The sequence below is a fragment of the Oxyura jamaicensis genome, chromosome 3 (genome assembly GCF_011077185.1).
Source record: "Oxyura jamaicensis isolate SHBP4307 breed ruddy duck chromosome 3, BPBGC_Ojam_1.0, whole genome shotgun sequence".
NCBI classification, from domain to species: Eukaryota; Metazoa; Chordata; class Aves; order Anseriformes; family Anatidae; genus Oxyura; species Oxyura jamaicensis.
In genome coordinates, this window is record NC_048895.1 from 28536987 (window position 1) to 28553925 (window position 16939).

Sequence of the window (16939 nt, forward strand, 5' to 3'; positions counted from 1 at the left end):
GTTGCAGAGTATTACAGGGTGAAATGGGTGTGGAAAGGAGATGTGAAATACAAAAGCACGATTAAAAGTAAGACAGAGCATCTGTACTTGAGCAATATAAAGAAAGCACTTAAGACTGAGGCTTAAGAGGTTTAACTAAAGCCCTGGAGAGCACCAGATTTTCATTTTTAGCCCCCCTGAAGTCCTGAAAATGAGCAAGTGATGCTGACAGCAGCCACTCTGTCCTCTAGCTCCTGAAAATGGTGCAAAAGACTTCGCTTAGCTGTCTCAGACTTAAAAATACTACAGCACTATGGCAAAGCATCTATGCTGCAAGGCCCAATTTACAGATGTTCTCATGTGGTATCAAAGACGGGCACAGGAGCCAAACCAGGCTGAACCCTGAGGCCCAGGTCTAGCACATCATGTGTGTTGTGGAGAACCCTGGGTATGCTGTTTGAGGTAAGATGGGCAGTTTGCTTTTAGATCAGTACCACAATTTCAGCAGTGAGCACTACGGAATGTGTAGAAGAAAAGCACCTACCCAGCAAGATGAAGTTTCCTCTGATTCCCAGACAGGAAGGGCTGAAGTCAGATCACTGTTAAGGATAGCTGTCTTCAGCTGAGGTAGTCAAGTTGAACTCACTTTGTTGGCACACAATGAAAAAGCAGAGACTTCTAGAACACCACTCGTCTGACCTCTTTTAGACTTCTACTTCTGGGTCAGATGAATGCTCACCTAAAAGTGACTGTCTCTTTAGCTGCAGATGGGGCCCAGAGCAATAAATATAGGTGCAGATATCTGAAGCTCAGTGAAAGGACACCGCCCAAAATGCCTTCCTTGTGTCATGGCAGTTGACTAGCACAACTGTGCTGTACTTTCTGATAAGCAGTTTTGCTTAAAACTGGTATCATATAGGTCACTAACATTTCAGTGTCCATCAAAGCATACTCCAGCCAGCAACAGTCCGACCCAAATGGAAGAAAAGCTCACAGCTCTCACAAAACTCTCTCAAGGAATAAAGTGGTTTTGTTTTGTTATAAAGAAAGTAAGTCTCCAGCACACATCTAAGAGGCAAATACTACTATTCTCTTTTTACAGCTGAGAAAACAGGGACATTGCAGCTTCCCTAATGGTGACTCAAAGGGAATCAAAATAGAGATTTCCTGATACACTGCTCCTCTGTTCAACTACTGACTAGGCTTCAAATAGCTACAATTTACCTCCCAGGAGGAGCCTTTAAAACTCCGACGGGCAATTTTTAACTCCAATGTCCATAAAATCCTGTAGTCACACATTCCTATTAGACATCGAAGAATTTAATGTTTGTCTTCCATTTCTATAAAATAGAAGAGAAATACAGTTAGGAAAAAAAGAATTAAGGCTAGGCATGTTATACAGAAACAAAAAATACTATGCCTGGAGCTCATTCTTTCAAAAGATAAACTTGCAATTGTAAGGACAAATGTGAGGTCTGGTACATCTCCCTCAAACATCCCAATGGGTTACAGGCATAAAGCCAGTTTAAGTGGCTGTTCACTCTTGATTCACGTTCATTCTAGCTTTTTTTGAGAGATACTCACTGAATCAAGTTAAAGACTGAGTTGATCAACTGAGGATTGTGTAGAACAAAAAATTGTCATCAGTCAGCTGAGCCATAAAAGCAAGCAGCAAAATAAGATTCTGTTTCAGACTAAGTTAAGATGGCAACTTTGAACAGGAAACCTCAGCTGGCCTGAAGTTCCTACACTCAATTTAATAAGAGTGAAGGAAAAGCTTGTATTGCCAGTACTGGCTCACACCAACAGTAAATGCTGCTTCACTCTCTCTGGAACACCCTGCCTTAAACAGCTGTCAACTTCCCTGATTAAGCGATCAGGGAATCAAATAGAGAAGAAGCTCTACTGGACTTGATAGAAGGAAGAACTGGTGGAGAACATGAAAGTCCTGGCTACAGCAGACATGGGATTGTGGCATTTACAGTCTTGAGAAATGTGTACAAGATGAATAGAGCTCTGGACCTTCAGGACAACATATTTTGGTTCATTTGAGAAACGTCTTTGTAAGATCTCCTGAGGGATAGCCTTGGCTTCCCGAAGCAGCCCAAGAGTGCTGCCTGATCTTCAAAGACTGCTTTCTGAAAGTGTAACAGTCCATTCTGATGAGCACAAAGTATAGCAGGCATGACAGAAGGCCAGCACAGATGATCAAGGAAACCCTGACTGAGCTCAACTGTACAGAAAAAAACTACACAGTGGTAGAGCTGAGGATGGACTGGCTGGGGGGAAACAATGATATAGCCCAGGCATGCACAGACAGTTAGGAAAGCCAAACTTCAGCTGCAGTCAACACAGGTAAGAAATGTGAAGAATGGCTTTTCTGAGTGCACTGGAAGCAAAAGAAAGGTTAAAGAAAATGTGGGTTTGCTGTCCAACAGTGCAGACGCCTGGTAACAAAGGCAGTGCTTTGTACTTTCAGGCTGACATACTCACCACCACTCAACACTTCCACTTGTAAGGTCTGCCAGGTCCCTGGATCTACTAGGAGGAATGTACGGGAACAAAGCATCACCAACACAGAGGAAGACTGAGTTAACAAAAAGTTCAGCCAGCTGGATATTCACAGCTCCGTGTGAGCAGAGACGATGCATATGAAGGCACTAAAGAAGTTAGCTGATGGTGCCATGAGGCCACCCTCCAGAATCTTTGCCAGGTCATCATCACAAGTGAAGGCTCCCCAGCCAGAGGAATTACCCAACTTCAGATGATCCCGTTGCCTACAACAGTTAGGAAGTGTGTGACCAGCATGTTGAGGGAAATTATTTCTACCTATACAGTGCCTGTGAGATCATATCTGGAGGACTGCATCCACTTCTGTGTTCCCCCTCACAGGAAGGGCACTGCAGCAATTTTGTTGAAAGGCCACTAAGATGGGTAGGGGACTCTAGCACAGGACAAGGTGAGGCCAAGAGAGCTTGGTCTCTTCAGACATAAGAACAGAGAAGGCTAAAAAGAGGCCTTGTTGTTGTTTACAACCACTTAATGCACAGATTAGACAGATGTTGCCTAGAGAGGTTTGGTCTTGCCATCCTTGCAGAAAATCAAATCTCAGCTAGACAAGGCCCTGAGCAACCCGCTCTATTTGGTTTGGCTGGACCAGAAACATCAAGAGGCCCCTCCAACCCACATTATTCAACAATTCTGTGACATAAATCTCCCCACAGCTACTTTCCACTGGTGACTTCCTCATTAATCTGCCAAAGCAAGCCATGACACCAAACACACATGGTTATGTTCAACCTCATGAGCCAGGGTGGAGTACAGAAGTCAGCTAAGAGGGTAGAAGTTTGAAGATACTTCAAACCTCTCATAATAATTTCATGCAAGGTCCCTCATACACCAGGGCCAGCCCTGTTTATACATCACAGCCGTCACAGTACTTTGGCTCATTTCAAGTCCATTGGGACTAAATAAAAAGGCCCCTTCTTTTCACATCTTCTTCATCTTTTTCTTGCAGCGTTGGTTGAAGACAGGCGAGGATCCCATCAGACTGTCAGCAGAATGAGAACCATAGCTGCTCTCAGAGCCATTGGGGCTCTGTGGCATCCCAGCTTCACTCATGCCTGACATAGGTTCCTCAAAGACATCACTGCCTAGGACCCCATGGCCATGTACATTGGCCTCTTCGTTCTCCTGTGGCTCCATTTTCACCTGTGACAAGTTCCAGAGAGGGGAAGCATTCACCTCAGCCCCTAGCAAAAGAAAAAGCATGCATTAGTAACAGAGTAAAAGGATAAATTACAAATAATAAGTGGATGCAAGGGACAGCAGCACTGGTAAAGCAGTAAAAACAAAGCTCCAGGTGAAATAGGCTGGGGAAAAAAATATCAAGCAGTGTGAAACAATAAATAAAAGTCAGCTTTTTTTTTTAAATACTCAGTAGTTGCAGCTCTAAAAAATACGATGCTATGCTTTCAGAACAAACCCAATGCTATCCTTTCATAGCACTCCATGTGTTTTTTTTCCCATATGAAATAAAAGCTTAGAAACAACATGAAGTAAGAGCTCCCTTCGCTCTCCAGGAAGGAGTGTCTCAATGACAAGTGTGCCAACAACACATGGACTTGACCCTGCACAAGCAGGACTTGGAGGCCGTCCAGAAGTCATCCCTGATGTGGTCTTTGCAACTTTGGCAGTCTCCTATCAGTTGTCAACCACACTGGACTTCTGCTAGTTCTGCAGGGGAGTAGAGGGCAGAGGACGAGGTAAATGAACAGTCTCAAACACAGTTTCCTGCACTGAAACACAGGGATAACAGAGCTGCACAGTCAGCCACCAGCATGCCTGCCTCCTTGTACCTGGAGGTCTCCTCCATCCTTCAGCAGAACAGAAAGAAACCCTCTTGGCTCAGCCTCTGACACCCTGCCCGTTACCAGAGGATGGCTCACCACAAGAATAACTTGTGCTATAGCTTATTGGAATGAGCAGAGGAAGGGAATCAGGGTAAGGAGGCTGCAGACTAGAAACAAGCAGACTGAATCCTAGGTCACCTTTTTAAAGGAGGCTAAAGAGTCCAGGGAATCACCTGGATTTTTTAGAACAATTAAAATATTTCAATTAAAACAGAGAACCATCAAACTTTTTATCTAGGTTATTTGCATGATCTTCCTTTGCTTACTACCATCCTCCTATCTGCTCTTCCCTGCTCTCTCACTGAACTCTTTTCATGCATGTAGCCCTATCAGCAACACTGTAACATGGTTTAGGCATGATAAAACTACAGTATTTTTTGTTTGTGCACCTTCTTGCATTGTGTAACTCAGAATAGGCACTGAGTTTTTTAATAGTAAATGTAAAAAAAATGCAACAACAAATGTAAGAAAAATCAGTAACAACTTCTCAAATCTTGGACAACAAACATTTTCAGGACACCTGTGAAGCTTGGCTTAACAAATCCCTGCTCAGTGTGGCATTTGTATGCTCTCTTTTCTCCTAGCTTCTAGACAGGAGTAACAGACCTGAGGGAGGTCTGCAAATAAATCCAATGCCTTCTTAGAAATCAGAATGGTTCAAAATATAGGCCATAAACATTTAACTACCCTAAAACTTGTTCAGACGTAACTCAGATCAGCAGCAACTCTAAGTTTTTATCACACAGCTGGCTAGAAACACACACAAAAGGAACCTTCCCATTTTAAATTAATTCCACAGTGGAAGATTTGCCAATCCACACAAGTGTCATGGGTTTTGTTTTTTTCACATTTGGACTAGTGTGCAATCTGAGCAGATCGAGGATTTTCTGTACAAGATTATGAAACCATACTTTCTGAAAACAGCAAATGTTTTGTCCCCAAGAGCAGTAATTATAGATTGTATTATTTCTGCTTATTTATAGTTTTAAGAGAAACAAAAATCCTATTAAAGACACACTAATTGGGCCCCTTGCTGACATGGGCCTAATGAGCCCAAATCTGAACAAAGACTGAAATCTCCTCTCACTTTTAAAGCTGATCCCTCTAGCATGGGGTTAAATTCACATGGAAAATAAAACAAACTAAGAAGTCAGGTTTTAGCAAGCTTTCCAAACCTTGTGTCTCAGACTGAAAGCACAACCAAACATCTTGTATTGAGCCAGCCTACCACTAGTCCCTATCATTATTGCCACTAGCAATAGTCCCTTACTACCAGCAGTTACACTGAGAAGAAGTCTCCCATCACACATTGGTACTGTGAGTTTCCCTTTATGGAGGAGTCAGAAACTTTCTGGAGCAGTTTAGCTCAAACCAGGACTTAGGAGACCTTTGTGGCAATAGTAGAGAACATAGCCCACATCAGCTCAGCAGTTAGATAACAAGGCAGAATTGAAGTGCTTTGCTGATGTCCACTTACCTTCATGAAAAGTCCCTTTTTTGTTAATTATAAGTGAATGTATTCCTCTCAACAACAAGGACACATCATTAAAATGCTATCAGTTCCACAGAGTTGCAGCTCCAGTCTACACAATAATCAAAGGTGCTCACTAACCTTACTGTTGCTTTCTCTCATCAATTGCTCTTCATTGCTCAACCTCATCCCTTTCAGCTCCATCTCCTGTCACTGAGAGTGTCACTAATGGCCAGCAGTACTTAAGCAGAGACACAGGACACTTCATCTTCAAAGCACTTCAACCTCCAAGTACTTCACAAATGAGCTAATCCTCATGTTATCCTGCTGGGTGGAGGAACAAGATCCCCAATTTTGCCTCCACTTCCCCAGCTGCATCACAATTAAGCAGCTAGCCCACGGCTGTGACCCCTGGCATAAGCAGAAACACATGCACAACAGGGAAGGCTGAAATGACAGTTTCACCCTCTTACACTGTTATGCTGCCACCCTCCCTACAGGTCTCACACCTGTACATTCGAGATGGTGGCATCCTAACTGCAGCAGCTTTTTGTCCCTCCTTGTGGTATTACACGCTCTGGCCTGCCCAGCTCTAGACTGGGACTTCTTACAGTGATGAGATTTCCAAAGGCCCTTGTGAAGTGAAGAGGGATTTTCAGGGACAAACAGAGCACTTGTATTCTTAATTAGAAAACATCAAATTGGTATCAGATAGGCAAGAAGCATTTAGTATACAGCTATCTTGCTGACCTCTGGGTCTCAAGTGGTAGGTGCTAATACCAAGCTTTCCAGATGAATCACTTGCAACCCCAGATGGGCCACAAAGAGCCCATTATTCCCTCTCCCTCAAAAATGCCAGCACTTTACATTTCAGAGGTACAATGGAAAACAATGAGCTTCCAGAAATACATCAGATGGATTTGTGTAGGTTTGTTTTCTTTAAACTCAGCAGAATATGCTATTTAAAAAAAAAAAACTAACAGACTCGGAGGTACACTCACCCCTCAATACACAACACATAAGTAAATATAAATAGGAGAACAGACTTCATTGTTTTTAATCATGTTTTTAAAGTGAAACAGTAATTATCAAAGGGACTGGAAGAGTTCAGATGGTTCTATTTAAAAAAAAAAAAAAGGAATGTCAACTTTGTTTTCCATAAAACTTAGTGCTACGGAATGGTGCAGAGAACAGACCTTGCATATAGATTCAAAAAAGGAACAGCAGCAGCAGCTTGTCCCATGCTCACCAACAGTGTGCTTCAACACCAAAATATACAGACAGCTTTGAGGAGCAGAGTGCAGTTTTAATAACCCATCACTTCACTCATCGTTTTGCTTTCTGTGGTAGCAGCTAGCTACAGCAGACTTTTAGGATAAAACTCTGGTTTCTTTTGACATAGGAATCCAGAAGATATTTTTGTCTTTGTTACGTCAGACTGGAAGAAAGACACCAGTACTTATATCTGCAGCAAACACTGCAGTTCACAAAACAGTAACAAAGCCCTTGGGACATCACTGTACAGTCTCTCTCACACCAATAACAAAACCAAGAACGTTCACAATCCCACAGAATTTAATGCTATATGCATTTAATGCATTGTGTTCTGCAGGGTCCATCATGAACAGGGTAAATACTTAAATCCTCGTGACTGATATATTTGACTCTTTGTTTTTGTGTTTAGAAAGTAAGCAAGTGTTTCTCCCTCAAATAAATCTTCCTACTGAAAAGTAAGGAATTTCTTCTCCCTCCCCTTCCTCACTTTTGAATCTGCCATTAAAAACAGAAACAAGATAATATGAAAAAGATGAGGAAATGACTTGAGCAGTAGCAACAAACCTCTACCTGAAGTCTGTGGGGAAGCTTCTACTTCCAAGTTTGCAGAGAATCGCTCACTTTGAGCTCCAAGGACTCCAACTGGCAAAGACTGGTCACCAGAAGCTAGATCTCCTTCCAGCTCCTCGCTTATGGGGAAAGTGATATCGCTAACAGGTTCCTCCTTAATCTTCACTGGCTTTGCGTCTTCTGCTGCCTTTTCAGGGTTGACAATCTTTTCATACTCTTCAGAGAGCTGCTTGCTAACCTGTCAAAGATCAGTGGAGATGAAAAAGAGGCAAGAAAGGTCACAGTGACTTCAGAGACTCTGATGACAATTACATTGCAGTGTGCTCTCCTCACAGAGTATTATTATTAATGTCTGACCTGACTGAACAACTACACACTTAGCTGCACAAAAATAGACTTTCTCCCCCTTTAAGAACACCTTCTATCCTTTATCAAGGGTCTTTAATAAGAGCTTGAATTCCTTAACACATCTGCTTGATACATATGAGCAGATTTATTCCACAGACCAAAATGATGAGGCTCAGAAATTTAACTGAAGCAAAAAGCAAGAGCAAAGTACCTCAACTTTACTCTTTGATTTTACCTATAAGACCTTCCTCTGTCCATCAGTACTAAATTTTACTCCAGCACTAACAAAGAAGCAGATCAGACATTCGTTAGCTTCTGTAGTTACCGCTAGCAAAGGCTAGTTCTCTTCTGTCACAGTCACAACAAAAAAAAAAAAAGCAGTTTTCTCCAGTCAGACAAGCAAAACAAACACAGGAATGAGATTTGGAACAATCTTCTTGCTTCTACAAATGTAACAACTCTAAGCAATTAAATTAAGATTTTTCAGGTTTAGTCTGCTTTTAACAGGTACTTGTTTGTATCTCTGAATCCCAACATTCAGTGAACTGAGCTAAGGAAAAGCCCGAGGCTTTTTTTAAAAAAAAAAATCGCAGAAGCAAGAAAGAAAAGAATAGCAAAGCCTATTTCCCCCTTCTAGGTGTCTCTGATTTATACTACCTCTGTAAGCCACAAGGTGCCAACCCTGGGATAAGGAGGAGCACAAGGGAGCTGCTCTAAAATGAATCAACTGGTACTCTCAGATAACACAACACTGAGGAAGGGAAAGATTAGACATGGCAGGTTCTGCCTTTGGTCTCGGGCCACCTACTTGATCCAAACCTTGTTTTCTGATGAACAGCAATAAAATTCACACATCAAGTCCTCGCATTTCTGTTAAGTCTTCTACCATTCAAATAAAATGCACGTTTAAGTTCACAGAATACCTGGACCAATAAAAACTAGAAGATTTAACAGTCCTCTCCTTTCTCCACAGGAGTAGTCCCCTCTAGAGTAGAAGGCAGTGCCTGTTCAACAACTCGGATGCAGCACTACCCTTTATTCTTACCACTTAAGCGCACTACCCCTAGCTTAAGCCCACACAAGTCACTGTGCACCTAAGTAATTTTTGCCTGTCTGCTTACTTGTTTTATGAAATGGTAAGCAGCCAAATATCCCATTTCAGCAGAAAATTCAGTCAGTATTGACTTTACTTCTACTTGATATTTTAGTCTCCTGCCATTCAGGAGCTGGGGGCCTCCTCTTAAGCCCAAACCATCAGTACAGCACTCTTAGCTTTTGTAGGGACACAAGTAAGAGGCTGTGTTCCATTTCTCTGCCAAAAACCATCTCATTTCCATTTTCCTTGATGACCCCTCCATACCCAAGAGGGTTTCTCATATGATTTTACCTCAGTATTGCTACAGGAGGAAGCAATTGTACTGGGGTTACATTTCTTGGTGCTGTCTGCACCCTACTGCTCTCCTCACCTGAAGCATGTAGCTGTGGTAATCCTTAATGCGGTGCTGCCAGAACTTCTGCAGCGAGAGCACGCTGCCAATGCCCACTTCGTGGAAGACCTGCTCCATGACATCTGGGAATGGGGTGTGCCCGAGTCGAGCTTCCCGATCCACAGCGAAGCGCAGCAGCTTGGTGAACTTCAAGCAGTACTCATGGGCAATGTCTGTCAGGGTCTCCAGGACGCTCTCATTGGCACACTCAAAGCCTGTGTGAGCCAGGATGGTGGCCATGGACTGGTAGAGAAGCTGCCGGCAGGAGGACCAGCTCAGCTCAGTCACGGGCTCCCCTTTTCCTCTAAAAGACAGAAAGGAGAAAAATAGCACACCTCCAAAAACCAAATGGAATATACCAGTTCAAGAGACGCTTAGCACTAACATGCTCTACAAATGGAAAGCAAATTGGTTGGGCTTCACCACAGCTTCTCCATTACATGTGAACCCTACCTACTGTGGGTTTATCTGCCTTCCCTTCTTCCCCTTCCCTCAAAATCAGCACTGCTGAGTCTCATTTTCACTTTAATGCCACAAGAATCCTTGGGTGATTCATCAATATGGGATGCAAATCTTTTGAACCTTCAAGCAATTCCCTTCCCACCCAAGAGCTTTTCTCCTAGAGATGTGAATTAAATGGGTCCTTGACACAAACAAAAGAAAAGGTACTTTAAATAACATGAATGCAAATCATTTCCCCTCTCAGTTAATTACATTTCTCTTCCTTGTTATCCCTGATGTCATAGGCCTAACAGTCAGATACAAAGGCTTCTGGGATAGACAAGATCTGAATTTATAATGCAAAGGACACACAAAAAGCAAGAAGTGGCATACACATCTTTACCCACGCTTCATCAAGATATGCTGTGGCCATTATGACCATTTCCCTACCCTTACTTCTGATAGTCACGAGATAGTCACGAAGCCAGAAGCTGAAAGCAGTACCCTGCAGGTAACAGAAGTGAACACAAAGCCTTGGGGAAGCCTGGAGAGGTCCTGCCTCAGAGCAGCACTCCCTGCCCTTGGGCTTGAGGCCCTCTTCTCTGGGCTGCTAGGAGGGAATAAGTGACGACACGGGACAGAAGAGACAGAACAGCAGGCATAAGTATTTCAAAAATCATGCTGTTACAGTCAGGCAAGCAAATTTTTCATCAAGATGAGTTAAATTCCACATAGGAAAAAAAGGAGGTAAGACAGTTTAACAAGAAGTGTAAATACACTTCTACCAGATTTCCAGACTTACGATTAAACATACGTGATTTATTTGTCTGTAACAGTTAACACCATCTTCAGATGCTGATGTCAAAAATCAAGTTTCCTTTTTACTAAGTATGGTATTAACTCACTTTTTTTCCACTCCATTCAGCATCAATAAGTTGAAGAAAGCTAACAATTTCACCCTTCATTTGTTTCTGATCAATTTCTTCCAACATCTCATTCAGCCCACCCAGAGACTTCGCCTCACCCTCCCCGCACACTATTTGCCTACCACTGCACAAACCCTCCCATAACAAGACCTGATTAAACAGCACAGAGACAGGTCTCGGTAAAATCCTCACTGCTCTGCTTCTCCAGCAGGTGCATTGGGTGCCCTTCAGCCTCGCTGAGATGCTGGGTCACAGAGCCTCAGCCCTCTCTTATCCTCAGAGCTGACCTATAGAAAACCACTGAAACACAGGAGTGAAAAAGTTAACACTTCAGAGGAGTGAAAATGGGAGGTTAAACTTGGAGCCATCAGGACCAAAATCCCAGAGCTTCACTGTCAAGAACAGCAGCTCAACTCAGCACTTCCTGCTTGTTCAAGTAAAGGCATAGAGGGATGGAAATCACACCATACTAAGAGTTGCAGATGATGCTATTATTACCACGTGGGTACAAAGAACAGTGTGTGCATCCCAGTCATGGATTCATCCCGGTTATTAATTCTGGAAAACAACTCACATCCCCATTCCTACTCAATTCCATGACTACTATGGAAAGACGACAGCCGGTGCCCTGACAAAATGAATTAAAAGATCACTGGTTCCCTTATGAGCCAAGTGTCATCCATGCTGTTTTTACATCTCCCTAACTTTCCCCTCCACCTCCCAGGGTCTCACAAAGAGCCATATATCTCACACAACACTAGGACAAGGAGGTCACAATGGGGGGGGAGGGAGGGGGGAGGAGGAAGGTGGTAATCATAATCATTATGATTAATACAGACAAATAAAGAGCCATTATTGACAGTCTGCCAGTCACACAAAGCACTACAGGCAAACAAACTAGACACAGAATTTGGCATGCCCAAGCAGGATACTCAGCCACTTCTAAAGTGGAGGACAATAATTTAGCAGTGCATATCGTTGCTCAGAAGCGGCACAGAACGTCATTTCTCTTTTAAACTCCTAGAGGAAAAGAAACTAATTGCCAGCATTAAAATGCAGCTAGGTCACTATGCTGAAAGGGATATAATCAACTTGAAATCTAATCAATTAAAGACAGAGAGAAAAGAAACTTCAGGTGCTCTACTCAAATCCAACTCCCTACCTCTTGTTTTTGGTGAGGTCAATCAATTTTGTTTTGTTTTTCTTGTTCTTTCTTCCCTTGATTTCTTGTTTCCCATGACAAACAATAGAGGAAGATGATTAAAACCCTGATTAGACAGGAAAAATTAAAATATTGCTATAGACATTAATGGAAAACAACAAATGAGAAGTGATTTTTGCTTCATCTCCCTTAACTTTCAGGTACTGCCTGGTAAGATTGCAAATAAACAGAAACAGGCACATTTAGGTTGAGGGGAGCTGTCTAATGGCAAGCCTTCTCCAAAAGCACCAGCAAGCTTCTCTTCCCTGATCATCACAGGTAAAGATACTTGCTCTCAGACCTCACCCTGACACCCAGCATCTCCAAAAGCACCCTTCCAACTACTACCACTCAGAATGCCACCCGATGCTTTCCAAAAGGGCTCCCCACTCAGCTACAACCCAAAACCAAGCCTATATTACCAATGTTACGTAGCTGCAAGTAAACAAGAGCGCTTTAACCCCCAAAATTGTCACCAGAGACAAAACTGGCAGTTAGGTCTGTGACTTGGAGGTGATCATCTCTACAGAGGTTGTAGTATGAAACTTCACACAGACACTCTGTTTTCAGTCAGCTAATACAACACAAAGCCACCCCCCAGAGGCACTACAATCCACTCACCCAAGCTCATCCCCTGTAAAGCCCTTTTTCATAGAGGAAAGAAGAGCTCATGATCCATTTGCTGTGCAAACATTGTTAGGGGAAAGCATTTGGGCTAAGTCAATACAAGGATCAACAGCTGAGGTCCACACACCTGCAGTAATGGCCTGAAGTGCTCTGCTCCCTCACAGGTGAAGCATAAGCCAGCAGCAGATGGAGGGAGGGATTGTTTTTCCTATGAACACGTCAGTTTTATGAAACACTACATCATGGAGCTGAATTTCTACGAAATGAGGTGCACCACAGTCACTTCACAGCCGCCTTTCCCCAGTACAAGAAAATAAAGGAGAATATTGGAAAAAACAAGATCATCCTTGTCAGAGAGCGTATCAGAGAACACAGCACACCAACTCATAATGAAAAATAAGTTTCCTTTTGGAAAAGGGCCTCTTTCTACCTCATCCTGAATGAGCCTCTTTTCTAATACCCCAGCTATGTCTACAAAAGGATGCACAGGGACAAAATGAAATGGCTTAATACCAACAGACAATAGATAACATTTGGAAAATAAATTGGGTCCCAGTGGGACAACACTGAACACCAGGCACTTTAGGGGCTAAGCTGAAGTGCTTTGTCCAGCAGGATAAGCATGTTCTGCCTGCTCTGATTTCCACTGCTCCAAATCCTTTTCCACGCTTGCCCTGCTATCCCACCAACGTGCACTTCCCTACTCCTGTCCAGAAATTTAACTAGTAGACCTTCTGCCACGAGCTGTCTTCCCATTGCGACATCCTGATTCAATTTGCAGATAATCTTTCAATATAAAGCACACACATGATGTGGTCAGCAACACATGAGAGAGCGACAGAGAAATCTGTTAGGAAACCAGTCATACACACACAAAAAACACAACACATCTGGAGAGCCACATAATCAGTAGGTTTCTTTTGACAATGGATCCATGCTATTAGTGAGAAGCTGAACATTGAAGAAGGAAGAGCTGGCAGCCATATTATGGTAAGAGTTTCCTGCTGAAATGGTAGTTGCAAGTTTACAGTTACTCATTCCTCATCAATTATGCTTCAAGTTTACCTTCTGTTTCTATACCAGCCAAACATCAAACGTTAATCCCCTACTGTGTACTCCAAGAATTGTAACATCAACAGTTGCAAATCACCACGACCAGATGGCAATTCACCCAGGAACACTAAAGGAATTCAAGGATGAAATACCTGAATAGCTGTGGTGAGTCACTTTTTGCTTTAAACTGCTCTGGCCCATGAGGACAGGAAGGTAGAAAATGTGAAAACACTTTCTTTCAATAGCTTCAGAAAAGATTTGGAGAACTACAGGCAGGAAAGACTGATATATATTCTGGTGCATCAGAAAAATTCAGAGAAATTATAAGAACAGAATTAGAGGACACATGGGTAAAGATGATATGCTCAGGACAAGTCAAGACAGATTCTGTAAATAGAAAACCTGCTTCACTAGCCTGCCAGAGCACTCCAAAGCCATCAACAGGCAAGTACATAAGAGATCACAACTGTGAAGCCAAGGACTTTCCTCAGGGATCTGTGCCAGTCAGTGTTTGGTGGTTTGTTTTTTTTCCCAACACATTTAACAGCCTGGAAGAATGCACAAAAGGAACGGTGTCATAATTAAATCTATTGCTGGTACACATGTCTGGGAGGTTGAAAAGACCAGAACAACTGAAAAATAGCAGTAAATTAGGTTCTGGCTCCCTAACATCTCAAAAGGGATGAGGAAGCAGGGATTACAGGTATGGGGCGGGGCAGGAGGTGCTGCCAGAAAAAAAGGCAAGGCTGTGGGGTCAAAGGACAAAAATGAATAACAAGGAAACAATAGGACATAGCTATATTAAAGAAATTTGTGGTCTAATTTGGACTGGCAACTCCTATCTTCCTTTCTTCTTATGTTCAAATATACCTGCGCACTGCTGCTGAGACCCACGTTGCTGCCAAAGAAAGCAGAATTAAAATGGGCATTTAGTCTAATACTGTAACTCTGACAATGACACACAAGAAGGCAGCATAAAACTAAGTAATATCATGTTTTATCAAAGGGAAGAATAGTCTTCCCTAAATCATTTTAAACGCTAAGGATAAGCGCTAACAAATCTTACAGTAATAGCAGTAAAATAAGGCAGTAAGTGCTATTCTTATTTTATGAAAGTGTCTTAAAACAGTTAAGAACAAATGTGTAACTGCAATCTAAAAGCTTGCCTCCTGGAAAAGCATAAATGTGTTTGGTTTAGCAAGCACACAATTAAATTCTAGTCTATACCATGGCCCATTATAAATCCACCCTGTCAGCCGCAAAACATTTCATTTTAAAATTGTCTATCAAGCTTTAGCTATCTGGTCCTTAAACTCCCCCATGTGGTTGACTGTTAAATAACACTCTATTCGCTCCTCAGAAGCTTTCAAGGGACGGCAAAAAAGACAGAGCAGCCCCCCAGAACTCAGGGCCCTCCGGGCCACAGAAAATTAAAGTTAAAGCTGAAATCACCAGGGAGGACAGGTGCACATGGCTGCCTCAGTCCTACAAACCACAGTCCCAGAAAGAGCAGGAGCCACAGGGCTCAGGCATTTACTCACAGGGCTGGATTTCCCTTCACCCCTTTTGGCGAATTACATCATTCACCCAAGAAGGATGAGGATGTTCCTCCAAAACCAGTGCTAAGTCCTGCTCTACCATTCAGACAGACTATGCTACCAAAATGAGCATCTTACAATAAAGTGCATTTTATGCTACCTCAGGCTATTAAAGCTCTGAGGCATTTAACTGAAAATTTTATTGCTGTAGATTTTCCCTTTAAAAAAAATAAAAATCATTCTCTCCTACTTCACGATCATTGAAGCAGCCTTTGATTTGAGAACACTGAGGATTAATCCCTGAATTTCAATGCTAAGCCTACAAAGTATCATGAAATTCTGCAAGAAATGCTGCACATCCTTGTTAAGTTTGTGCTCACTGGAGGGGTAGACGGGGAGGAGCTGGCAGTGGTAAAGACTGGCTGCAGAGGTAGAAGCAGTGCAACCTCCATTTCCATCTTCTCCAGCCCTGGGCTGGTGGAGCCAGCATTGGAGAGAGGATTTCCCTTCACCAACACTCACTGCCACATCTGACCGCATTACCAAATACTGGGTGAAAACGTGGTGGCTTGCTACATCACAGACCTTTGACTGCCAAAATATTACAAATATTAGTTATTGAAGTAACTAGAACCTGCAACCAGTGGGCCAACAAACACTAACAAGACAAATCAGCACTACACATCCACATTTTATAGACAAGAAACAAAGGCACATTTGTTTTAAACAGCTTGCATGTTATGCGCACAGGAAAATTCTCAATCTTTCCGTTCCTAAGCCTATTTTACTCTTTATGTACATACACCTGCTTGCCCCTTTGGCCTAAGGGAATGAACAAAACCACATGTATGTTTAAAAACACTCAACTTCGCTGCAGCCAAGAACTAACCCAAAGAAATACCAACCAACACACCTGTAAAAATCACTCTCTGGGTCACTGTGCCTCAGCTGAAATGGCATTTTGGGGGTTTTGCTGTCCAGAGGAAGCAGGTCATCGGGGAGAGGCGGGGAGGCTGGGCAAGAGGGCAGAGGCTCGTTGTCTTCGGTTTTGATGCCCTCCGCCTGCTGCTGGTTTTGAGCCTGGGCCATGGCGATGAGGCTGCGCAGCCGCCTGTTGTGCTGGATGAGCTGGATGGTGTGAATGGTGAGGCTGCAGGGCTCGGAGGGGATGTCCAGCATGGTGGTGGGCCGGGGCTTGTTGGCAGACGGCTGGTGCAGCGGAGGATCTTGGACTTCCACGGTGCGAAACTCGCGCTGAAGCAGGTCGAAGGAGCTGCGGTTGGCCTGGTTAGACGAAACGGGAATCTCACCCCAGTACCGCAGCATTTTTACGCTGGCAACGTCCTGTCCTCAACGCCCAGGGGAAGGCTCCCAAACACTGTGTCAGCACACAAGCCCCGTTGCAGGGGGAGGCTCCAGGCTTTGGACAGCAGCAAAGCCTAGAGCTGGGCTGGCGCTTGGCATAAAGCAGGTTACGAGTGGCAGGAAAATGCTCAATGTCACAGCAAGAAGTGCAGTTTTTAGGGTGGCATCGGGGCACACCGTTCCCCTAACAGCCCACCCAGCCGCTTCTCCTGAAGGATGGGGGAAGAAAGCAAAGCGGCTGCGAGG

At 43.3% G+C, this 16939-nt stretch overlaps 1 protein-coding gene across 2 annotated transcripts; it reads right to left on the reverse strand.

Moving 5' to 3' along the window:
- Positions 1 to 1048: 1048 nt before the first annotated feature.
- On the reverse strand, positions 1049 to 16937 carry SUPT7L (SPT7 like, STAGA complex subunit gamma). Of its 2 annotated transcripts, none has more exons than XM_035321272.1 (4): positions 16242 to 16937; positions 9522 to 9846; positions 7708 to 7945; positions 1049 to 3731 (listed from the first exon to the last, which is right to left on the reverse strand). In XM_035321272.1, exons 1-4 carry the CDS (start codon positions 16652 to 16654, stop codon positions 3469 to 3471), a joined length of 1239 nt encoding a protein of 412 aa, XP_035177163.1. In that variant the 5' UTR covers positions 16655 to 16937; the 3' UTR covers positions 1049 to 3468. The 2 variants fall into 2 exon arrangements, with proteins under 2 accessions (XP_035177163.1, XP_035177162.1); XM_035321271.1 differs by having other exon boundaries at positions 7702 to 7945.
- Between the last annotated feature and the right edge of the window lie 2 nt (positions 16938 to 16939).